Source organism: Copadichromis virginalis, linkage group LG12 (genome assembly GCF_057382275.1).
Source record: "Copadichromis virginalis isolate Kocher_CV1m ecotype Utaka linkage group LG12, C_Virginalis_male_GT1.1, whole genome shotgun sequence".
NCBI lineage: Eukaryota > Metazoa > Chordata > Actinopteri > Cichliformes > Cichlidae > Copadichromis > Copadichromis virginalis.
In genome coordinates, this window is record NC_140629.1 from 36,512,022 (window position 1) to 36,536,774 (window position 24,753).

Below are 24,753 nucleotides of genomic sequence, written 5' to 3' on the forward strand. Positions count from 1 at the left end.
ATTTACCGCCGTCTCTTCTCTTAAAATAACACCAGAAATGAGCAAAACCTGCAATTATCACTTTTATTAATGTCATATTCGATTATGAAATTAACTTGTTGTAATATGTTAGATTTACTCAGGCCAGGCCGAAGCTGCCGACTCACACTTGCGCACTTAAAAAAAAAGCTGAATGTCAGTTGGAAGAGCCTCATTCTGGTGGTCAGTGCTAATTAGCTGTTAGGAACGATTTGACTCCAGTTCAATTGTTTTATTTAGTTATGAATACAAAATATATTTTGGTTGAGGTTATGGCCAGAAGGTTGCTTAGTTCTCCACTGTGCTTGTAAACGAATGTATGATAATATATTTGTATTTGCTGGTTTAGTAAGGAAAAAGACAAGCTAGTTGAAGTGTAACTGCATAATTACATGTCTTAATGTCTTAGGTTCCTATTTGCTCATCTACTGCCATATATATATATATATGTGTGTGTGTGTGTGTGTGTGTGTGTGTAATTTCAGATGATCAAATTAACCGGTCATTTGTTGTGTGTACTTCAGCCAGTGCTAAGCTTCTAACTTAAAACTAACTGTAAGTTGGAAAAAGGAACCCCTTACTGGTGATCTGTGTTAATTAACTGTTATGAATGGTTTTGACTCTAGCGCCATTTATTTTATTTAAATTTGGATTTGAATAGAGAATATATTTTAGTTAAGGTCATGCCCGGGAGCTTGATTAGTTTCCTACTGTGTTTACAAATGAAGCTATGATAAAATTTATTTGTATTTGCAGTTTTGGCAAGGGGGAAAATAAAATACAGGTAGTGGATGTAAGTAAGTAAGGTCCCTATTTACTGATCTACTGCCATCTGTTCGCTTTGAATCCCAACCAAATAAAAGTGTAAAAAACAAAAATGAATAATAGCTTAATAATATCATATTTGATCATCAAATTAACTACAGTCATCTGTTATATTTACTCAGGCTACGGTTAAGCAAACTTAAAATAAAGCTGTAAGTTGGAAGAAGGAGCTAGTCTGTGCTAATTAGTATTAGAAAATTAGCTACATTTTTAAAATTTAAATTGGAATAAGGATGATATTTTATTAAGGCTATGTCCAGTATCTTCCTTAGTTATCCACCACATTTATAAACAAATCTATGATTAAAACGTATTTGCTTGTTTAATAAGGAAACATTAAAGCTGGTAGCGGTGTACCACACCTATTAGTGTAGTCTCTTCTTCTTCTGAGCTATTTTTTGTAAATGTTTAATTTGATAAGAATAAAGAACATACTTTAGGTAAGGTTATGTCCAGTAGCTTTCTTAGTTATTCACTTTACCTATAGACAAAGCTATTAAAAAAATAAGGTTTCCATTTGCAAGTTTAAAGAGTTGATAAACAATGTACCATGTGTAACAGCCTGATTACAACACGTGTATGGTCCCAAACTGCTCATTTATTGTCATCTCCTCTACAGATCACACCGCAAATGAACAAAAACCTCCAAAGAATTAATTGTGGTCATCAATTAGGTTTATTACATCTGAATGGAAGTGGAAAGTAGAAACTTCATTCTTGTATTCTTGTTAGTTATACCCAAAGTAATTTTGTGATTTACGTATAAAAAAATCTTACAATGTAGTGATGGTTTTGTCGAGTAACTGTTGTAGTCTTCACTGTATAAGCAGGGTTTACGACTACAAACACGTTTGGTATGCATGCCAAAAAGTGTCTGTCTGCCAGAAAGTTATTGCCAATGTTTCTGTTTGTTATTTATGCCTAATACCTTTACTGATATTGGTAAATAGACTGTAGTCGACAGGATTTATGAAAGCTTTACTTATAAAATGAAGAAATTACCTGTTTAGTAAGTATATTTAATACAGAGTTATTGTACCTTCTATTGTTCTACATTATAATTAATCCAGTCCTTTTTGGCTACTTTACTTAACTTTTTAGAACTGCTATTTTATAACTTTGTGGCACCCTCTTGGACAGATCTCTTTTGGAAAATTGATTTTTAATGTAATTTACATTTTATATTTGGATAAATAAGGCATATGAAATAGTTACTTTGCCAAAAACCTACCTTTTGATAGGAATGTTCTTTCTGGCTCAGAATGACTCATTATAATTCATGAGACATATGTTGGACAAATTATAGGCCAACAAATCATTTACAGCACTTTAAATACTCACAATCTTTTTTAAAAAAAATAAAAAAAATACTAGAAATCACCTTTTGGCATGTACACGTTTTAATGAGACAATTTCAAGCTGGTGGATGTGTAACAGTCTAATTAGGGCAAGTGTGATGGATTGTCTATTCAAGTGTGTTATTGTGTAGCTACGTTAATTGCTTTCAATTTGACAGGCAGTAAAGTGGGAGACCACAACCACAGAGCTGTCATGCGTGACTGTTAATCCACGCTGTCAGTAAAAAACAGCCAGACAGGTTACATCATTATATCCAGGAACTCATTTCCCACCTCCTGCTATCAGTGTAGTTATTTAAGTCTCTCATCTCATTCTTGTTAGAGGAGGTTAAACAAATCTCCTAAGCACCGCAGGCTCTTCTCTGCTTTGTCCCAAAGAGAGCACCAGCAGCTCTGCTTGCCTTTTGGTTGGTGGCAGAGCAGGAACATGTGGTCATGCAACGGCCAATGCCGAGCCCTGAGAAGGCAATCGGTGCTGTCAGAGCAGCAGCAGCAGCAGCAGCAGTGCTGGCACTGGAAAGGAACTCTGCAGAAAGAAACCCATCTAAAAGAGACAGGGGAGGGGGGGTTGGATTTGATTACAGACCGGAGGATGAGGATGCAGTGGGAATGGCATGTTGTAGAGGAAGAAAGAAGAAAACAAACAAGAGGACAGGCTGTTTGATCAAGGTCTAAAGATGTAGGAGCTGCATCCCAGGAAGCAGGCAGTCAGTGTGTCTGTGAACGCACCATCACATCAGGGGACTTGTTGTGGTTCAAGGATAGTGAAGGTGGAGAGGCGCAACCTGAGAAGTCCCCTCCCGCCACTTCCACAGAGGATGACAGATTAATCCTTATTCAGCAAGGAGCGAAGAATCACCCCGAGGTGAGTGAAGTGCAAAGTCATAGTGTTTCCATCTGATCTGTGCAGGTTATTCACACTTAATCCATGTCTACTTTCGCTCTTGTTTTGGTCCAATATGTAAATGAGTTGTGTGTGTGCAACCCTCTCTCTGGTGAATTCCTCACGTTACACCACACGTTCCACTAAACTCTGTCTGTGTTCAATCAGCATGCTGCTCCAGTCCCAGCTGACCTGTCTGTGATGAAGTGAGGCTTGTTGTCTCTTGATGTGATGTTGTTATCCAGGATCAGATGTTGTCCACGGCTCAGCAGATGCTTCAGGATAGCCGCTCTAAGATTGAGCTGATCCGACTGCAGATTATAAAAGTCGCCCAGGCTGGAAGCAGCAGCAGCAGTGGTGTTGATGGTGGTGGAAACCCTAACAGCTCCACTCATGGAGGTCAGAGTGCTGGGACAAGTGAGTCCCCCTATAATACTCTGTTCTTCTACTTTATTTAAGTGTGCAAATTACCTTGAAAGAGGCGTGAAATCATCTATTATATTGCCCGTGGCCAGTCACAACAATTCTGTCAGATTTTCAAATAACTTGTCTCGTTAACCCAGAAGGAGCAACCGAGTTTCCAGTGCATGCAGATATGTGGTTTGAAAATTTAGCGCTTTAATGAAGGTTTTGCCAGAGCTTCCATTTTTTGAAAGGGGATTATCTGTTTGACTAATGTTTTCCAACAACAGATCACAATTCAAAAGCTTTTCTTGTAAGTGAAAAAGTATGCATTTTTGATCCAGAGATACTGTGACGTGAGTACTTTAACATTTCCTGCCAACAGTCTCCTGTCCCAGTTATGATGAGAGTATATTGCACTAGTGAAACTGCTCTGACAGGATTATTAGAGACAGAGTGTAAGTGTGACATTTAATTCTAAACTGGCGATACGTGCCATTTGTGAAACTCTGAAAGTAATGTTTAAAAAAAACGATTCCTGCCTGACGGAATATGAGACAAGTAACTCTATACCATGGCTCCTCAGGTCCCATTTCCTTTCTTGGACCTCTGACCTCTTTTCCTCTCATTGATTTCTTAAAATGTTATCATCTACAGCTAATAAAGGCCCTCTTTACTACAGCAGGCAGTTTCATTCACTGTATCCAAGTGTCAGCAGAATGTCTAAAAGCAAAGGCTGACTCTAGCAAATGATTTTCTCAGTCCATCCATCCATCCATCCACCCATCCATCCACCCATCCATGCGCCTCCTTCACCTGTTTTGATGGGAGACTGATGGATTTCCAAGCCAGTCAAGAGACATAATCAAGTCCGGTTGGATATTCCTAAAACACCTCATAGGAGACGTCCAGGAGGTATCCCTAAACATTAGCTCCTTTTGATGTGGAGGAGTAGCAGCTCTACTCTGAGACCCTACCAAACACCAGACACCCTTTGTAGAAAGCTTGTGTTCGTCATTTGAATCCGTGACCTCATTATTTTGGTCACTGCCAGCAGCTTGTGGCCATAGGTGAGGGCAGTAATATAGATCGACACCTTTGCTTTCAAATTCAGTTCCCTACAGCAGACCAGTACAGCATCTGAAATAATACAGCAGCTGCACAAATCCCCCTTTCAACCTCTATTTCCCTCCTTCCCTCAACAAGAGCCCCAAGATACTTCAACTACGCCTTCAATTAAGACAGCAACTCGTTCCCAACCCCAAGTGAGCACTCCTCACTTTTGACTGAAAACCATCACCTCAGACTCAGAGGGGCCAGAAAAAGTGTGATTCACTAAGTCACAGGCCAAACCCAGAGACCAAGACAATAATAATTCATTGACTTATGGTTGAGTTGAGACCATACATTACATTGGCATTATTGTTGCGGTAGCAACCTTTCCATTGATGTTGCTTTGGTTAAATTTATTGATACCTTTAATTCTCAAAAATATTCCTAAATATATTTCATGTTTCAGGTGACAACAACAGTCATCCGAACCAAGTTATATTGTTAAGTAGACCTCCATATGTATCCATATTAATTAAAAATACCCTTTTACTCTTTTTTTAAAGCACTTCCTCGTCTCACTCCAGTGTATATGTCAGACATGGTGACAGCGAATGAACCAGTACAACCCCTCTGGTCATCCAGCATAAATCTACTAATAGTTAGGTACTCCTTATTCACAGTGGGTCGCCACAGCGTGCAGCTCCACTTTTTGAGTGTTGTACAGTTTATTCTATTGCACAATGATTCTCTCTGTTCAGTATTGTATTTTTTTTTTTGATTGTTTACAGTTTTATTTGGTTCACTTTAATTATTTAAAATGTCTTCGATGTTTCAACCACTGTTTTAATTTGCCCATTTTTGTTACATTTTGTTATGTCTTATTATCAGTAATTAGGTCAGTCATCCGTGAAGTGTTCTGAACTGCATTTACCTCTATGCAAGGTATATAAATAAAAGAGAGAGATCTCTAGTGATCTGATGATCCCTGTCAGCAAGCATTTGGTGAGAGTGGGAAGAAAGAACTCATTTTAATAGGAAGAGAACCAGACTTGTAGGGGTGGGGGCAGGGAAACAAAAGAAAGAAGAGAGAGACAAGGACACAACACCAATTACAGGAGAGAGAAGACTCGAGTTAATGCAGTAGTGGTGTGTAAATGCATGGGCATGGTAGAATAAATGCTACCTAAGTGCATCATGGGAAGTTCTCCAACTGCCTGAGCCTATAGCAGCATAACTAATGGATGATTCAGGGTCACCGGATCCAGTTTGCAAACATCTACTTTTAGTAGCAGACTAATGAAAATTCAAAACAAAATAAAATCAATTGAATAGAACACAAGTGTAATTACTCTGCAGCTCTTGTCAGTCACTGGTTTTGATTAATTTTAAGAATTACGTTTAAACCCCCACCCCAAAAAAACAAGCAGCAAGAGAAAACAGGATTCTTTCACTTCTGGGTTTATTTAGTATGCAGTGTTCTTCTTCTTGTATCAACATAGCAACATTTGAAGGGTCTTCCCTAGCTGCGATGTTTTAATCCTTCCTTTTAGAGCTTTTCTACATTTCAAAAAAGTGTCAGCTGAATGCCAGACACATAGAAAATGTAGTGTTTTTAACTCAGTGACATTTAAGACAAAAGGGTTTACTTCTTATTTAGGAATACTGATAGCAGGTATCAAGACTCTCTCTTTCTCTTCCCTCTCAGGGATATCTCCCCTCACTGCGAGTCTCGTGGATGCTCGCTTGGTAGAGTTGCAGCACTATGTGCAGAGGGAGTCAGATGCATTGGTGCTGGCCAAAGATGTGGTGAAGGAGCTTGAAGGGATCTCATCGTTGGACCGGAAGGCCCTGGCTGAGGTAGGACTCTCAGTCACATTTATTTTAAAGTACGTCAGAGGAGAAAGGAGTTTGTTTTAAGGCATGTCTAAAAAATCTGAAGAATTTTCTAAAAAAAAAAAAAAAAGAAAGAAAGAAAGAAAAAAATTGAGACTGGCTGTACTGTGCAGCTAAAACTGCTTTTTCAGATAGAGGATGAACTGAGGGGCGGCACCAAGGTCCAGTATCAGATAAAGAAAGATGATTTTGAAGTGTGATTCATGCAAGACTATTATAGTATAGGGTAAGAAAAAACATGGGGCTGGAAATGTTAAATATTAACTTTCATGTTTGCTCTGGTTTGTGTTTAGTTGTGTTCTGAGCATCACTTTCACTGATTAGCTAATATAATAAAAACACAAAATAAAGCAAAATAAATAAAAATATAAAATATAAAGTCTGAAAAATATATTTATGTTGGAAGTAAAGCAGCACAAACAATATCCAAAAATACTAAACAGCCTATATTTAAAAGGCCCAAACAACAATATAGTCTTTATCTTCTTTGCAGGCTCAGGCTCGGGTGCAGGAATCCTCCCAGAAACTGGGTCTTCTGCAGCTTTCCCTGGAGAAATGCCTGAAGGAAAAGAAACAGGAGCCTCTACAGCAGCCTGCAGGAGGGGGACCTCCTTCTACCCAAAACCCCACAACTGGGTGTCCCCTTTCCACCTCGCCATCCGTCTTCTCCATCAGACCTGCCTCCTTAACCGGTACCAGCACAAACTATGCTTTTTCTGAGCAGTACCTACATTTAAAAGTGTACTTTTAGAGAAAGCTCTGTTTGCAAATTAATTTACTAGATCATACCTCAGATATAGGTATAGTCATGGGTCAAATGTTTCAATAATTTGACCCCAAAAATCTGTAAGAATATACATAACACAGTTTTTAGTGAAGGTTGCACAGTGCATTAAGTATGAATTAGCCTGTCAGCATTATCTAAAGCTAAAATGGACAGTGCATGAGAGGGGGGAAGGAGAGTGTGTCGGCAGGGTGGAGTGAGTGAAGACGTGTGTCAGGTGGGTTTGTGGCAGGATAGAAGCGAGCGTGAGAGGGAAGGTTTATAAGATGGTAGTGAGACCTGCTCTGATGTATGGTTTAGAGATGGTGGCACTGAGAAAAAGACACAAAGCAGAGCTGGAGGTGGCAGAGGTGAAGATATCGAGGTTTTTTATTGGGAATGACCAGGATAGACCGGATTAGAAATAATGACATCAGAGAGACTGCTGAGGATGAGTGGTTTGGAGACAAAGTTAGAGGCGGGACTGAGAGGATAAACTGGAGGATAAACTGGGCAATGGATGTTGAATGTGGAGCTTCCAGGCACCTGATGTAATAAAGGATGACATGTAGAGGTTTGACAGAGGGGATGCCAGCGAGAGGCTGAGATGTAGACAGATGATCTAAATTGCGACCCCTAAAAGGAGCAGCTGAAAGGAGGAGGAGCCTGTCATTATTAATGATGGTTTAAATACCTGAAATTGAAATCTCTCTCCATGACTACTTTAAGATTGACTATCATACACGTCACATCACCAGCAGCCTAAACCATCAATACAATTCTTGTTTATGTCAGATTCTGATCCCACCATCTACTCATACAGCAGACCAGGAAACGTTGCTCCAATCTGGTCATTCTGCTCTTATCGAATTTATCATAATCAGGTTGTTTTTAATCTTTATTATAGTCTGTTGGCCATGGTTCACTACTAAACATAATGTGGTGATCAGAAGTGGAAAATTACAATAAAATAATGTTAAAAACAAAATGCGTGCATAAATGAACCCACTCGGTCATTTGGAGATTATGAGACAGACCTGATTTTCACGTTTTAAGGGATTATTCAGCTTCTCGTTTTATTTTCTTTAGCTCCATAATAACCTCCTGCTCCTGGAAGAAACTAACAAACAAGCTTACAGAGGAAAGTGAATTTCATGAAGGAACGGCTCTCTTTAAACACAAATCATTCACTTATTACAGAATCATATGTTTAATTATAGACACATTTTATGTGTTAGTACATTCAGAAGACCGGAAGATAACTGGATTTAACTAATTGCAAGTCTACTAATTAAACACTATTTTTAAGTAGTTATTCCCAGGAAATCTGTGTGAAATTATTACTGACCTTTAAAAATCAAACACCTACATCTCAAAGAAAGCTTTGTTTTTTTCCTCTCTAACACACAGCTCTTTCTAGCGGCACCATTCCTGCCCAGTGTTGGAACATGGCTAACCATACGCTGACCTCTGGCAGTGGATAATCAGACATGTAATCTGCTGGTTTTGGACAGTTCACTTGTAAGCCCATCTCTCCCTGCTGGAGACTAAAAAGGCAAAAAAAAGCCTCATGATGATGATGTAACGAGGAGACAAATCCTGGAGTTGCTCTGTATGCGGCGAGCATTCAGATCGGGTCTCACTCGGGGGTGATTTTGTGCTTCACAGCTGTTAGCAGTACGGAGAAAGGGAGAAAATGAGGATGTGAATGCTCAGTGAGCAGCTCCAGACAGCGCTGATTAGAAGCATGAGAGATTTATTCATGCAGAAAAAGAAAAGGTTTTATTTTAAAAGGCTCCATTCATTTTGGTCTTAAATGCAATTCATTACTAAGGACTTGGGAAGGGGAGGCATTGTTACATAATGTAGTGATTAAGTATTTTGTGAGAATATAATCGTTTAGTGATCATTTCAGGATGTTTTTAGAATCTTAAAGTTTGTTTTGTTTTTTAAAAATGTCTTTAGGCAAACTTGAAGTCCGGCTTCTTGGATGTGAGGATTTACTGAAACCTCTGGGAGATTCAGAGCAAGAAGACCATCCAAACCCTGCAGAGACACCAGCTGCTCACAAACCAGACGGACCTCCAGGTAAGCAGACATTTTGCATTTTTAAAATGTTTCCTTGGACACGAGTGATTTCATCTTAGTTGGAACAAGGAAATAATTAAATTGACGTTTTTATGTTCATTTATAGTGCCACATTTTTGCTTTTGCACTCTACTAGGATAGCTTTGCATCATTAACAATTCAAAATAATTTTTATTTAACTTACACTGAGCCTTTGTGCAGCACTTCAGGTCATCTTCTGACTCAAACAAGCTCAAACAACATCCTAACTTCTCCAACAAGCCAACTTTCTTCTGATTGGCTGTCTCTTGCAAGCAGAAGGTTTGACAATCTGGTCACTTTTACAGTGTTTTCAAATCAAAATCAAATCAAATCACTTTTATTGTCACATCACATGTGCAGGCACACTGGCACAGCACATGCGAGTGAAATTCTTGTGTGCGAGCCCCACAAGCAACAGAGATGTGCAAACACAACAACACAAACGAGCAAAATACAAGAATGGCCAACCTGAAACTAATAAATATATGTACAATATATAATAGTGTATGCATTTCTGGATGTGTATACTAAATATCTTCCTACGTGTGTGTGTGTGTGTGTGTGTGTGTGTGTGTGTGTGTGTGTGTGTGTGTGTGTGTGTGTGTGTGTGTGTGTATACACATTTTTACAAATTAAATAGTAAAAAAAAAAAAATAAAAAAAATAAAAATAAAAATAAAAATAATAATAATAATAAAATATATAAAATATACAGAGTTGAATATGTGCAAAACAAGTGGCATTTATATACAGTGTGGAGTGGAGTGCATAATGTTGAAATTCTAAATGGATTCAGTAAATGCAAACACTTTAGAGCATACTCTGCACAATAAAAGAAAGATTATTAAACAGCTTTATTAATTCCAGCTCACGTGAGATTACATTTAGCTGCATGAATAGTGTGACTCCCGGTCTCTGTTTTAAAAAGACATTTACATCAGTATGAGAGTGCCACAGTGTCACAGCCGAACACTGAAATCTGGTGCCGTGCTCAATGGGTTAACCTACTTTTTTGTGAAGTATGGAGTGCTTTTAAAGGTAATCTATTACAATAAGTGAGCTTATTACTTTAAATTATATCATATCCTCTGTCAAGGATGTTGAAAGGTCCTTTGTTAAATGCCCTGACATTTAGTTGTTATTTTCCTAAAATAGAAGATAAATAAACCAGCATGATTTCATAAGCTTGATCTTTTGGAAGGCGAACCGTCTGGCTCCAGTCAGATTCACATGATACTCTCAGAAAAGTACTTTTGTACCATTAAGAGTACGGTGGATAATTACTGGGAGGTACCCTCTAAGGTAGTGCTGCTGGACCATTGACAGGTGTTTCTTATTCATTAAGGTACAAAGCACCTTTATGCGTTGCAGCTGCTCAAAACCAGCCTTGAACCTTCAATGTAAAGGTACAAAAAATAATATCTAGAAAAAGTTGCGTGCAGGGGTACGCATTAATTTATTGTTTATTACTCATTCATCCATATTCTACTGCTTTGGTGGGTCCAGCAGACTAACCCCAGTTTCTGAAAATAAAAACCTTTTATAGAAAGCTCTCAGGTTGAATGTTGGATTTTCAAAATTTAAGACTTCAGTTAGTAATACAAAATTTATCAGGATGATTTAGTGTCATATTTTCAGTATAAAAGCCCCTGATTAGTTAGACAAAGTTGTCAGAATTATTAGAATTATGTTGGATTTACAAATTAAAAGCACCTAGTAAATAAAATGAACATTCATGTAAATCTTCACTGCTGTAAAAATCAAGCCTGTTCAGGACACAGCCAGTAAAACGTAAATGTTTGTCTCACCGCAGAGATCAGTGGTGTGCTCAGGCTGGACGGCAGAGTGGTCGGCCGGACGCGCTGGGCATCCGTCAGCAGGCTGAGCTGGGACCAGACGTTCTACATCCAGCTAGAGCGGGTGAGTCCCTACACACCATCAGATACTTAGTTAACCACGTTAACTGAGGAGTGGGAAAACAACAAAGTAATAGTCCATTTTTATTTCCTAGCATAAATTATGTCAATTTATCAGACTGTTGCTCATCTCTTTTGTCATAATGGGTCTCATTCAGTGAAATGTTAATACACTAAACACAAAGTGCACATTCAAAATTACCATCAGATTCATGAAACATGTTCACTAGTCATTTTTGTTCTGACCACAGAGCTCATGTTAGTGAATCAGAATCATGTTTCTCACCATCTGCAGTCTGCCACGTCACACAATCAAACATATTTACCTCAAGCTGTGGAGACGAAAGCAGTGAGGATGGTTTAAAAGAAGCCTGCACCAGTAAAACAAAAAAATTCAATCAGAATCAGATTTTGAACCAAGGAAACTGAAACAACAGGTTGGCATGAATTAAAGCAACTGGAGTTTAAACCTGGGCTTTGTTCCAGAAGCAGGTTTAGTGAAAAGAGTTTATTAATCCTGAGATCAGGGAAACTCTAGGTTTTCTGTTCCAGAAAGAGAATTAACGTAAACTCTGACTCAGTTACCATGTAATCTGTGTGATCTACACGTCTTTACTGTCAGGCTACAGCTGAATAATTTGATTTACAAATGAAATGTAAAATCTGCTCAAATTCCAGTGGTATATATTAAGAAGTGAATTCTGTAAAAACAGGCTTTCTTTGTGTTAGCTGGCTCGACAAAACGAAAAACCCCAGTTGAACATGGGTTATGAACGGTCTGTGTCAAACCAGGATTCTGCTTCAGGCTAAAAGGGGGCATTTCATGTTTCACATGACTTGTCTTCTGCAAAAAGGGATCGCTCTTAGATCAATCATCGCTCAAACATGCTGTAAATACAAGAATGAGTTAAGAGGAGACGCTTCCAATTTTAAACTGAAAGAAGCATAACTTACCGCGGCCACCCTTGTAAAACTGACTTTAAACTCATCGTTGCTCCCTAACCCACCAGTCTCACTCCGTAGTACACCCCTCGGCTTCATCTGTTAATGAAAATTTGGGTAAATAATGACTGGACGACGCAGAAAAAATAAAAGGCCCTACCCTTTAAATACTTGCTGCCGTGGTGAATTAAGTTACCCGAGCTCCACTAATGAGGGCTTTCTTTCATTACTCATGGCCTTAACTCAGGGTGACGATACTCAGAGTTGATTGAACTAACTCTGATCAGCATTTCTGCAATCAAAAATCTCAGGGCTACCAGTCGCAGCATTAATTAACTCCGAGTTTCTGGAACATCATGTCAGGGCACGCTCATGTTTGGCAGCTTTTACTAAACTTTTTGATCATATCAGTTATAGTGGGAAGTTAAACTGCAGAAAAACAGAGTAGCACATATTTTCCTCTCGTTTTCCCCATGATTTAAACCGCTGCGACGGCGAGCCAGCTTTCAGCATTTGTGAGTCATTTTTCATGTTCGCTCTAATCCACACCGCCCACGTTCAAACTGGCCTTCCTGCCCATTTACTTCCCTCCCAATCATCCTGTTTCTAATTACAGAAATGAGGCGCTGTTTGAATACTGTTCAGTTGCTGTGCAGCACACTTCAAGGAAACAAGATCCATTACAATCTGTTCTTCTTGTTATGACCTTTGTCTGTGTGACATTGATGCAGATAAAAACAGCATCAGCAGCTTAGTACATGCTGTAGTAACACTTCATGTGCTGACAAGAACAATATAGCAAGCACCCAACCATATAGACTGTACAAGGGCGCTGTGCAGGTCAGAGAGTAATCAGACTACACACATGTATCGCAATGAGCAGGAATAAGAACCCACATGTAGGAGGCAGAAGTCAGAAAGCCCCAACAAATAGCATGCTTTGATGGCCAATGAAATGAAGTCCAAATGAGAACAAAATCCACAAAAGCAAAGAGGTCAGCAAAGGGCAGGCACATCAAAAGAGGGAAGATACACAGATACACAGAGTGCTGATTAGGATCAGACACAGGTGAGGACAATGAGACAGACAGACATCTATCAAAATAAAACAGGAAAGGAACAACCAACCATTTCTGAAACAAAGAAAGACTAAACATGAATGGACTAATTCGGGGGGAACAGAAGGACAATGATAAAGAAAGCTGGACTAAAGAGAAGAGGGTGGAAACAAGAAGACTAAGAAGAAACGAATAACAATAAAAGAAACCAGAAACACCCAAAGTCACTGTAAGAACATGAAAGTTAAAGAGGAGCCAAAACACACAAAACAGAAAGCTATTACCATGAAAACCTTAAAGTATAAAACTGGAACCAAAGACTGAATAAAGATAATAAACAACAAACACAGAAATCTAAAGTCCAGTCTATAAACCCCAAAACAGAAACCCAAATATGTTAATTAAGAATTCAAAACCCCAAAACAACACAAAGCCAAAGACCATGACAGTATGAAGAGGCTCCTCTCAGGGACATATGAACTGGGAGAAACAACATAAAACCAAAACACAGCCCCAAGGTCTTAACGAGTTCCTTTGGAAAGAACACAATTAATTGAAGCACACTTCTTGACTATTTTGAGTTTAGTTCAGAAGAACTGGGACAAAATAGACAAAGTCAGGAGTAGAAGGATCTCGTCAGATTCACCTTACACTGTGTGCCCTCGCCCAGCCCAGCCCTCTCTGTTTTTCACCCGGCACGGCTGCAGTAGGTAAGTGCTTCTCTGCACAGCACATTAGGCGACTTCCAGCGTAATGGATGGTCAAATGAAAAGTGGAGATGAGAGAGGGGGAATAAAAAAATAGATGCAGCTAAATGGTGAAAATACATCTCAGAGAGCAGGTCAGTCAAAAAGTCCAGTTAAAACAAATAGATTAAGCTTTTATGCATTGTTGTAGTTTAAATTCGGTGAGTGTGAATGAAGTCTTACAATACTTTGGCTGGATGCTTTACTATAAACATAACCATCTGAATGCTTATAAGACGTCGGCTGATGGTTTTGCATGTCAGTGTGGGACTGATGTGTTCCTGGTGAGCTTTTGATTGGCACTTTCAGCCTTAGCACACATTGACAACTCAGTCAGTGCGATCTTTTCTGCAGTTATGGATACAGATGCTCTGCACATCCTCTTATTTTGAGTGCAATTCTTTTGCCATGAGGAAGAAAGAGAAAATCTGATGTGGTTGCAACCTTAAATAACGCAGAGCCAGTGATGGAGTCGAGTTACCGTATTGAATTATTGTTTCACTCCACCCTTGGATGCTTCTTTACACTTCTGTGCTGCTCTGAGATTTTACTCTCAGCGAGCGCCTCATTTTGCCTCAACCATATAAGCCACGAATCCCAGCTTAAGAGATTAAAATATCACCAAATAACCATGAAGAACGAGAACAAAGGGGTCTGAAAATAATTAATAAAATTCCAAAAACCATCACAACAAGTCCAGCACCATGAAAATTATATCTAATATAATAGTTATTCAATAAATGCTTAACAATTACAGTTAAAATCTACAATCTACACATGTATAGATATGACCTTTAAAATAAAGTAGCTGATTGCCTGATGAAGGTCTTGTATTAAAATCTTGTAGATGAATACAGTTTTGTGGGCAGTGAGTAAAGCGACCCTGACGTATCTGCAGCCATAATAAGAGCTGCTTGTAGCTTCTTAAATATGCAGGAAAGGTGCTTCAGTGCTTCATTTATTATAGCAGAGGATACACTGAGCCATCATTAATGTGTTTTCCATTTCACATGATAATCTGAACCTACAACTGCAGGTAATAACCACAGATAAATTCTGAACATTACTTTGCTGTGACAACATTTTTAATGTATAAAAATCATGATATAAATAAAGATTAAGAGCTATAATTGCAGTCTTTAGGGTTATAATGGAGTTTTTCCACTTTTTTCACTCATCTTTTCACTCTATAAGCTATTTCATTCTTTCTTTCTTTTTTTTATTACAGCCTTTGTTATGTTCCTTCACGTCTTTCCTTGTTTTTGCCACTTTTTCCATGAAGTTAAAGTGACTAGTAAAATGAGTTTTTTCCTCATCTGCTGAGCCCTACTCCATGTTTCACTGGCAGGAAGCCATTAAATTCTAGTGTATCGTGGGTGCTGTTGTGCATCATGATGAACCGAACCCTCCTACCCATTACTCCAGCAGTGAACATTCTTGCGCCATAGACTAAATTGTTGTTGCAGTTCAGTCTGAGAGCAGCAGGGGTCGCCCTCTACCTGCAGGTATTAGTTCATCACAGCCTGAGCTAAAGACATGCTTAGTACTGTAGATGCTTGTTTGTTTCAAGAACTTGGTTTCCAATTTGCAGTACAGTAAGAAAAAGAAGAACATCCTGAAATTAGCAAAGAACAATTAACTTTGCTGAAGATATTGTTTGACATTTTGATTTTTAAAAACATCAACGATTTATTCACTAACAGCTGCAAACAACCTTTGGCTCTATTAATTAGAAACACTCAGTTAAACTGAAATATAATAAGTAACTTTACTCCTCTCACCAATCCACAGTGAAACTTTAAAGACTCCAGCAAATACTCACAGGCTTCCTTTAATCTGATAAAAACAGCCTCACAACAATGAGTCAGTGATCACAAACATGATTGAACCTCTTCTAAAGATTCTCAATTGCAACAGAAATGAATCACAACATGTTGCTACTACCATTTCAGTCATGGTGGTGCTCACTTCCCGCTCAAACCTTCAGTCTGTGTTTTCTCTGCTGGTCCTCGCTCTGCTGGCAGTCCCGGGAGCTGGAGGTCGGTGTCTTCTGGCGGGACCAGAGGGCGATGTGTGCAGTCAAGTTCCTGCGACTGGAGGAGATGATGGAAAACCCAATCATCAACCAGGGGATAACTTTAGAGCCACAGGGCCTCCTCTACACTAAGGTACATACAACCACCTGCCTTGTGTACGGTGCAGTGGCAAAGAACAACAAAACATAGATGCACACATACAGCATAAAGAGAGCAATCGGCTTAATCATATTATACTAGATATACACCAGAAAAAGTTGTAGTAAATGCCGACATTAAGCCTGATAAGTCATCCACTAAAGTTAGCCTCAGCATCAAACCAAGTTCCTACAGGTCACATCCAGAAAGGCAGGAGATTTTAAGATTTTAAACTAAACACTAAACCTGACAGGAAGTCAATGCAAAAAGACTGGAGGCGATTAACAGATGAAAAAACAGTGGATTACAATAATCCAAGTGAGAGGAGATGAAGGCATGAACAAGCATCTCCAAATCACTTTTTCAGACTAAAGTTTAACAAGATTTACTAACTTGAAAAAACAAGAGTGGGTCAGAGACTTTTTGTGAGCATCAAACATCAAGGACTGATCAAAAATGATCCCACGGTTCCACATGTTAGAGTTTACTGTGAATGACAGGGACCCCACTAGCTGCTTGAGCACTGATGTTCTCAGGAGCAATTATTTGTCACCTAGCCTTGCACCCTGATTGCATTAAGACAGTCGATTGAGCTGGATATCCAGTTCGTGAGGTTTCAAAGAGAAGTACAGTCGAATGATCTTGGCATAAAAATGATAAGAAACTATTTCAAAACTGCTGATAATATGACCTAATGAGGATATACAGTGAATATAAAAGAGAACTTAACCAAGAAAACTGAATGATAAAGAAGCAAAATCAGACCAAAACTCACCCACCGAACCCAAAAATCAGTAAACCAGTGAGGTAAACCAAAATCACTGCCATGCTGTTTGACCTGTGGATCAAAAGCTGATGATCAGCGGTTTCAAAGGCTGATGAAAGCAAAGACTTGGAACAGTCATTCTTATCTGCAGCCATCAAAAGCTCATTGGAGACTTTAATGAGAGCTCTTTAGTGGAGTGTAACTCTCTGAAACCAGACTGAAAGAATACTGTGCATCTCCAAACCTTTTCTCTTGTTCTGGAAGGGTTATAAAAGGAGGTTTTTAGATGTGGTGGCAAGTGGTAAGTGGCAAACTTAATCTGCTCAGTCTTTTGTTAGTCATCCAGCCCTGAGAGGAGGGAAAATCAGATGCAAACGTGCTTTAAAAGTGTTCAATGAGCTGTTTAAAGTCAATATTATTTCATTTTAACATTCTCACATTAATCCAACACACTTCAGAGTCCCATAAAGAGCTGCATGTTGACAGATTTCAGTGTGGTTGTAGGAAATCTAATATGCTCCACATTATGTTCTGATTCAACAAAGTAGAGTCTTATCGAGGAACAGAAATCTAACATTGGGTGAGCTTTGGCACCACACTCACAGCTTTGAGCCTTTCACTGTGACACTTTGCCTTTTTTCTGTCTCAAATTAATCCACACATTAATCAGATAGTGCCAACTATCACAGCCAATAAGGTGCAATATTAGCCATGCTTCTTCATCCCAGTTGGATAGAAATGCAGTTAATTTCTCAAAAGTTAAAAGAAATCTGTTTGATTTGTATTTTACAGCTTCGATTTATTGACACTGTGCTCGAACGGCAGCCAAAGCTGAGACGTCAGCGGTGCATCTTCACTAAAGAGAGAGGTACAAACACAAAAGCCCCCAAACAGATTTATTCAGACTGAATTTGTGTTTCTGCAGTGAAATGATGATTTGATTTGTTTTCTTTGTCAGGGAAGAACTTTCTCAGAGCAGCCCAGATGAACATGAACTTTGCCACTTGGGGTCATCTGATGATGAGCATCCTCCCTCGCTACAGCTCCTTCACCACATTCAGCTCATCTTTCTCTGCGACCCCTGACCTGGTGGCCAACAATGCCCCCCATGCAACTGAAAAGGAGCCTCAAACTACCACTTCACTGCCAAGGTATGAACTAATCATAAGTTCATCTCACATTGTGATAGATAGTTCTTATTGTGTATTTTAGCTTGATTTTTTTTATTTTTATGTATATAGTACTGTGAGGAGATAAAACTTTTCCAATGATAATGTCAGTAGTTTGCCTCCAGGTCCTGGCCTCTCTTAGTATTTTTTGACTGTCTACTATCTCACTACATTTTTCAACACTTGTCTCTGTGGGGCTGCAGCGAAGCTCCAGTAATCAGACTGAGCATCACTGAGGATCAGCCCTCTCCCAACATCCTCGACCAGGAAGAAAACACAGCTGGCATCATCAGTGCAGTGCACCGAACATCATCTGTGCCCACACTGCAAGAAAAACTGGTAAGTCATTAGCAATAGTTGACATGCCAGTGCATTCAGAGTTTACACATTTATATATGTAGCGAGAGACAAATTAGCTTTAGAAGAGTGAAACCGTATCCAGTAACAGATTATAAGCACTAAGAGTAAGGATCTAAAGCCACACTGGCAGCTTTGTGATGTGATAACAGCCAAAAACATAAATTTTTCTGCTTATATCACTGGTTTAAACAGCAGCTTTTAGAAGATCTAAACATGTTCTTATTGAGCTCTAATTTGCCATTGAATTTTTATTTGCAGTCCTCCGTAGAAGAAAGCGAAGATCAGCCTGTATCTGCTCTAAAGTACACACACACACACACACACACACACACACGTCTTCACACACTTCACTCCACGTCCTCTTCTAAAAATTAGGAATTAAGCACCATCCTTGTTTTCTATTTTTGTTCTTTTTTTCCCAAAAGGATGCAGGTGGAAGATTTTAAGTATATCTCAGTTCTTGGCAGAGGACACTTTGGGAAGGTAACAGTTTGAAGCTTTTCTGTAAAACACTGTGACTGAGCCAAACGTCTTCTCTTGTTTGTCCTCAGCTGATCAGGGTTAGATTTGCTGTGAATGTTTTCCAGGTCCTGCTGGCAGAGTTTAAGAAGACCGGAAAATTGTATGCTGTCAAAGCTTTGAAGAAAAGAGACATTGTGACTCGTGATGAAGTGGACAGGTGAGTGGAAGGAAAGACAAGAATGCTTTAAATCTGCATGCAGGTGCACGTTACGTGATTATCAATAAGAAAGCTCAGATTATAGATCAATGGGATGCGTTTGAGTTTTGCCTTCACTCAGTGTCTGTTATGGCCTATAGATAAAGGCCCAAACTGTTTTTGTATCTAGTTTCTAATCGTGCTTTTTAATGCTGTAAAGTTGGACATTTAAACACTGGAGTCAAGGGGAATTGACTTCCTTTTGGAGCCAGCCCCAAGTGGTCATTAGTGGAACTGCAGCCATGGATGTTATTACTGAGCTTGACAAGAAAAACTCACTCTTTGCAGCTCTGAGGATAATAGCTGAGTGATGTATTTTTTTTCTGCAGTCTTATGAGCGAGAAGAGGATCTTTGAGATGATCAACGCGTCCAGGCACCCGTTCCTCGTCAACCTCCACGGCTGCTTCCAGACCAGCGACCACGTCTGCTTCGTCATGGAGTATTTACCCGGCGGTGACCTCATGATCCACATCCACAATGATGTGTTTAATGAGGCTCAGACCAGGTGTGCATAAAAAGAGTAAACATACTGCCTGAGGGATTTCCAAATATTGATTTGTTTTCTTTCCCTGACAAAGAAAACAAATCAAATCAATGTATTTTTTAAGGTGTTGTTATCCAACATCTCTGATCTGTTGTTGCTATCATGTACAGGTTTTACTCAGCATGTGTCCTGCTTGGTTTAGAGTTCCTGCATCTGAATAAAATCATCTATCGGTAGGTGATAAGTGCCAAAGTGATCTCACGTTACAAGAAAACATTTGGCACCCTTCAGTTTGTGTACTCTGTGTTTTACACAGAGATCTGAAGCTGGACAACCTGTTAATGGATGCAGATGGATTTGTGAAAATCACAGACTTCGGACTTTGTAAAGAAGGTGAATCCATTCAGCACACCTGTCTGTACTCTAATTTCTGGCTCAGCACAAGTAGCAGTAGCCACATTCTTACCTTTTATACTACTACCCAAACAGAATCAGTTTTACGATTTAAACTCTCCATACTTCCATCTGAGAGGACTGAAGTGTGTGATGTATCGGCAGGGATGGGACACGGCGATCGGACCTCAACTTTCTGTGGGACTCCTGAGTTTCTTGCTCCTGAAGTCCTGACAGACGACAACTATACGCGAGCAGTGGATTGGTGGGGGATGGGCGTCCTCATCTACGAAATGCTTGTTGGAGAGGTTATTCATATATAACCTCATATTCAGTTCAGCTTTTGCTGAAAGCTTTTAATATCATAGTGATCAATGCAAAGTTCCACAGTTCATCTCAGTTAAGCCTAACTCAGCATCTTTCCGCCCTCCTGCTAGTCTCCGTTCCCTGGTGAAGATGAGGAGGTGGTGTTTGACAGCATCGTTAATGACGACGTGCAGTATCCAACCTGCATTCCTCCCAATGCTGTCGCCATCATCCAGAAGGTATTTGCCTTCATTTGACCTCTTGCGTCCTGCATTTCTCGATAATTTTTATAAGTCACACATCAAGTTGTGACAGGATTTTAATTCATTTTGGCCATTTATGAAATGTTAAGTACAATATGCATAGATAACTCTTCCATAAGGCAATAGAGACTCATTGCTTTATCTAAATGTCAACCAACCAGCTGTGCAAATAGGGCGCTATGAGCCACAAAAACCCCAGCATCTATTTTTATAGCCATTTTCCCATCTAGGCTAATAAACACACATTATCACATCAGCACCTACAGCATGTTTAGAATCACCCGTAAAAAACATCTCTTATGACTGTAAAAGGCAGCTAGAGTTCACAGAGAAAACTCACTTCATCCAGGAGTAGGGATGGGTATCGTTTAGGTTTTATCCGATACCGGTGCCAAATCGGTACTTTTGAAACGGTGCTGGTGCTTAAATGGTGCTCGAACTGGTGCTTAAAGAATGGAGAACACAAACTTTGTCCAAAAACCTCTCATGTTTTTATTTTTAGCAGTCTCTTTTTATCTGCAAAATGATAAGCACTGTCCAGCCCCACGCACGGGGCTATCCGCGCTAACTCACTAATGGAGATTTACCACACCCGCAGTAGATGTGCACGGTGTGAGGTCTCGCAGTAAGCTATCAAATACGGCGCATTTCTCGGCTTTTAAAAAAACGCTATGCGTCGCCAGGTGTTTCATCAGATTCGAGGTGTTACCTCCTTTGCACAGTATCACCTTAAAGCACTTGTTGCAGGCTGCTGAGTTTGCCTCTTTTGCTGTGAAGTACAGCCAGACTTTTGATCGCTTCGCCTTGGGCATTTTTAATCTGTAGCTCTGCTCTAAAAGAACATACGTACCTGGGCCCGCCCACTATCCTTGGAAAGGTAAAATGATTGGCTAGAATCCAAAGTGTATGACAGCTCAGGAAAAAAAAGCACAGAAAGAAAGCACCGAAATGTGCGCTGCTTTTCGGTCTGGTTACTACTGTTTATGTCAGATTATGGCACCGGATACCGGTACCCATCCCTACTCCAGGAGGTTCATATGTAGATCCTTTTTGCAATGAGGTGATCGAACAATTTTTTTGCATAACTCATATTTACTTCTGAATAATATTTCAGAAAGATTCTGGTGAAAACGTCATAATGCACCACACACTTTTTAGAACCTAATCCTAGAACCTGTAATTACTGATTTAAATTTGAGTATAAAATACGGCGAGTAATGTATTTCAACCAGAAACCTGAAAACATCCGTGTTTGTTCACAGCTGCTGAAGAAGAATCCACTAAAAAGGCTCGGAGCTGGAGAGAGGGACGCAAACGAGGTCAAAGGAGAGAAATTCTTTGAGGTATCGGATCCATATCAACTGTTTGTCTTTACTTTCTTTCCACTGAACTACTCTCCGACACGTAACATCTAAACAATATGTAAACAAGCTGAGTAGTCGTTATAATCAGTGTCTACTACTCCTAATTCAGCCTGATGAGTGATGAAGCACTGATTAGTACTGATTAGACGGTGACTTAACCTGTGCAGACACATCAAAGCTCTATAAGCACCTCTATCTCCTAAATTATTGATTGATGAGTCAAAGTACTAAAGCTAACCTATTATTGTTGTTTTCTGCTCCATGTTTTTATTCTCTGATTCTGCTACAGTAGCTTTGCATGATTCACAGTTCAAAATAATCCTTATTTATCTCAAACTGGGCCTTGTTGCAGCCACTCCATTCACAAAGTAGTTGTTTTAGCTGTTTTTAGCATTTTTTTCTTACTGCCTCACCCTCGACAACACAAAGTTTGAACTATTTTCTTGATGACATCATACACTGCCAGGATTAGAAAAAACTGCCTGAAACTGAGGAGGTAGCATAGTCTCACAGGGATAACCTGTTTTTTTTTAACTTTGTGGCTCTTTTGCAGACCATCGACTGGGAAGCCCTGCTAGCGAAGAAAGTAACGCCGCCCTTCCTGCCGTCGATCAAGGAGCCCACTGATGTCAGCAACTTCGACAGCGAGTTCACTCAACTCCAGCCAACCCTGTCGCCTCCCTCCAAGCCCTTCAGCCTCTCCGCCGAGCACCAGGAAGTGTTCGCGGACTTTGACTTTTGCGCCTTGCATGGGTAAAAATTAAACTGACGTGACCGCAGGGGTAAATTACAACCAGAATGTCCAGGTTAGTGTCCACACTGGCAGGTAACCCACGTTTATCATAACCACAACCCTCCTATGGCAAGCTACTTTATTTATATATTTTTAGATAAAAAGCATTAAAATGCATTAGTAGGGGTTTACAAGAACAATGACAGGACTTTTATATTTTTATATTTTGGTCTGCTGTTGTGTTAGTTGATTGGTTAATCAGTCAATCATTAAAATTGATCAGTTATGAGTCCTTTATTGAGTACAGAAGATTAGATTAGATTAGATTAGATAGAACTTTATTAATCCCTCGGGTGGGTTCCTCTGGGAAATTCGATTTCCAAAAAAGCACAGCACCGACAGAAGTTACAGAATATTATATATATATAATACACACACACACATATATATATATATAAATACAGAGACAATATAAATAAAATATACGAAGGGGATAAATAGAATAAATAGGAATAAAAATAAAAATGAAACATTTGCAGATTATAACTACAGCTGTGAGGATTGCATTCCTTTTACCATTTAATTTCAATCCCTTTTTAAGGTCTGACTTCAGACTTGTGATTGCCAGTGGCCTGTGATTGATACCTTTTGACAGCTTAGAGATTGTAAATAAAAACTACAAAAAAACGAATGAGTAGGTTAAACGAATAGTTCAATATTTTGAGAAATAAGCGCAGAGGCTCAGACAGTGATATCAGTCGATTTCGAGACTCTGCACTTTACAGATTTGGTTGCACTTCATTTTACGCCGCACTGATGAGACTTAACGAGATGGCAGTAAGTTCAAATCGTTCCCTGTGAGTGCCAAGGCTTCCATTTGTCATCCATTCTGTTCAAATCTTCTTTGGATTGAATTTTAAGGCATGCACAAAGGGAGGAGGGTGTAAGCATGTCAGTCTCAGGATCATGTCTCTGCCTTAGAGATACAGCGAGGAGTTTAGTCATTCAGGAGCAGCTTAGAGTAGAGCCATTACTCCTCCACATGGAAAGGAGCCAGGTGAGGTGGTTTGGGAATCTGACCAAGATGCTTCTTCAACACATCCTAGTTGAGGTATTTTAGGAATGTCTAAGTAAGAGGAGACCCTGGAGCAGACCCAGGACAGGCTGGAGGGAATAAATCGCTTGGCTGGCTTAGGATTTGCCTTGCTGTCCCCCCAGAAGATCTAAAGGAAAAGGTTTAGTCTGCTGGCTGGATGGATGGATGGATGGATGGATGGATGGGTGGGTGGGTGGATGGATGGATGGATGGATGGATGGATGGATGGGTGGGTAGGTGGATGGATGGATGGATGGATGGATGGATGGATGGATGGGTAGGTGGGTGGATGGATGTCAAATCCCTTCCAGCCTGGATGTTGTTGTGAAGTTTGTAAATGTAATATAATTATCTGATCAGATACAGGTCATAACTCTTGGATGATTATCCATGGTTGCCAATGTCCATACTCATATTTATTATTTATTTTCTCGTCTTACTAGTGTGCCATAAAATAAAGTGCGAGCATAAATCTTGCTTGATTCCAGCTCAATGAAAGTTTCCCAGCCTGTCTTGATGCTGACTCTAAATGTTTCTGCAGCTCCATCATGTTCAAACTGATCCCATGGCTAAAAACGCTGACTGTTCATGCTGTCATTGATCTGACAGCACAACAAAGATAAATAAATAACCAGGCAGCATCATTTTTTTGTGTTTCTGACTGAGCAAACAAAGTGATAGTGACCCTTTATAATCTCTGCAGAGAGCCAAAGTTTGCCCGGACCGCCAGCCTGCTCTCACCTCCTCCTGCTCGTAGTTTATTTCGGAGATCTGGTGAAAGGTTGAAACAAATCTGATAGAGACAGACACGGGATGCTTGAAGAGTCTATACCTTTATCACCTCTAGATAAATATGCTATGTGCAGATCAAAAACAGGAGGTTCAAAATATAGTTCTGAATTTACAGTAGCTAAACTCTAATAATAGATTTTCATTTAAACTGTTGAGAGAAATGCTGAAC

General features: G+C 39.6%; 1 protein-coding gene across 3 annotated transcripts; it reads left to right on the forward strand.

Moving 5' to 3' along the window:
- The first annotated feature begins 11 nt into the window (after positions 1 to 11).
- LOC146697574 (serine/threonine-protein kinase N2-like) lies at positions 12 to 23,112 on the forward strand. 3 transcript variants are annotated; one of them, XM_085476362.1, is made up of 21 exons: positions 12 to 201; positions 2,524 to 3,066; positions 3,330 to 3,501; positions 6,245 to 6,396; positions 6,926 to 7,124; positions 9,161 to 9,283; positions 11,117 to 11,223; positions 15,990 to 16,133; positions 17,698 to 17,773; positions 17,864 to 18,056; positions 18,278 to 18,413; positions 18,693 to 18,736; positions 18,860 to 18,917; positions 19,022 to 19,113; positions 19,482 to 19,658; positions 19,808 to 19,870; positions 19,954 to 20,030; positions 20,196 to 20,338; positions 20,468 to 20,575; positions 21,862 to 21,942; positions 22,517 to 23,112. In XM_085476362.1, exons 3-21 carry the CDS (start codon positions 3,336 to 3,338, stop codon positions 22,718 to 22,720), a joined length of 2,343 nt encoding a protein of 780 aa, XP_085332488.1. In that variant the 5' UTR covers positions 12 to 201; positions 2,524 to 3,066; positions 3,330 to 3,335; the 3' UTR covers positions 22,721 to 23,112. The 3 variants fall into 3 exon arrangements, with proteins under 3 accessions (XP_085332488.1, XP_085332489.1, XP_085332490.1); XM_085476363.1 differs by lacking the exon at positions 12 to 201 and having other exon boundaries at positions 432 to 3,066; positions 3,330 to 3,483; XM_085476364.1 differs by lacking the exons at positions 12 to 201; positions 15,990 to 16,133 and having other exon boundaries at positions 432 to 3,066.
- Positions 23,113 to 24,753: the final 1,641 nt, after the last annotated feature.

Excerpts from the sequence above, each read along its gene's own strand:
- LOC146697574 (XM_085476362.1), top strand. The coding sequence starts at position 3,336 with ATGTTGTCCACGGCTCAGCAGATGCTTCAGGATAGCCGCTCTAAGATT. Across the intron at positions 7,125-9,160 it reads CAGACCTGCCTCCTTAACCG|GCAAACTTGAAGTCCGGCTT; the intron begins GTACCAGCACAA and ends AAATGTCTTTAG. Across the intron at positions 21,943-22,516 it reads AAGGAGAGAAATTCTTTGAG|ACCATCGACTGGGAAGCCCT; the intron begins GTATCGGATCCA and ends GCTCTTTTGCAG.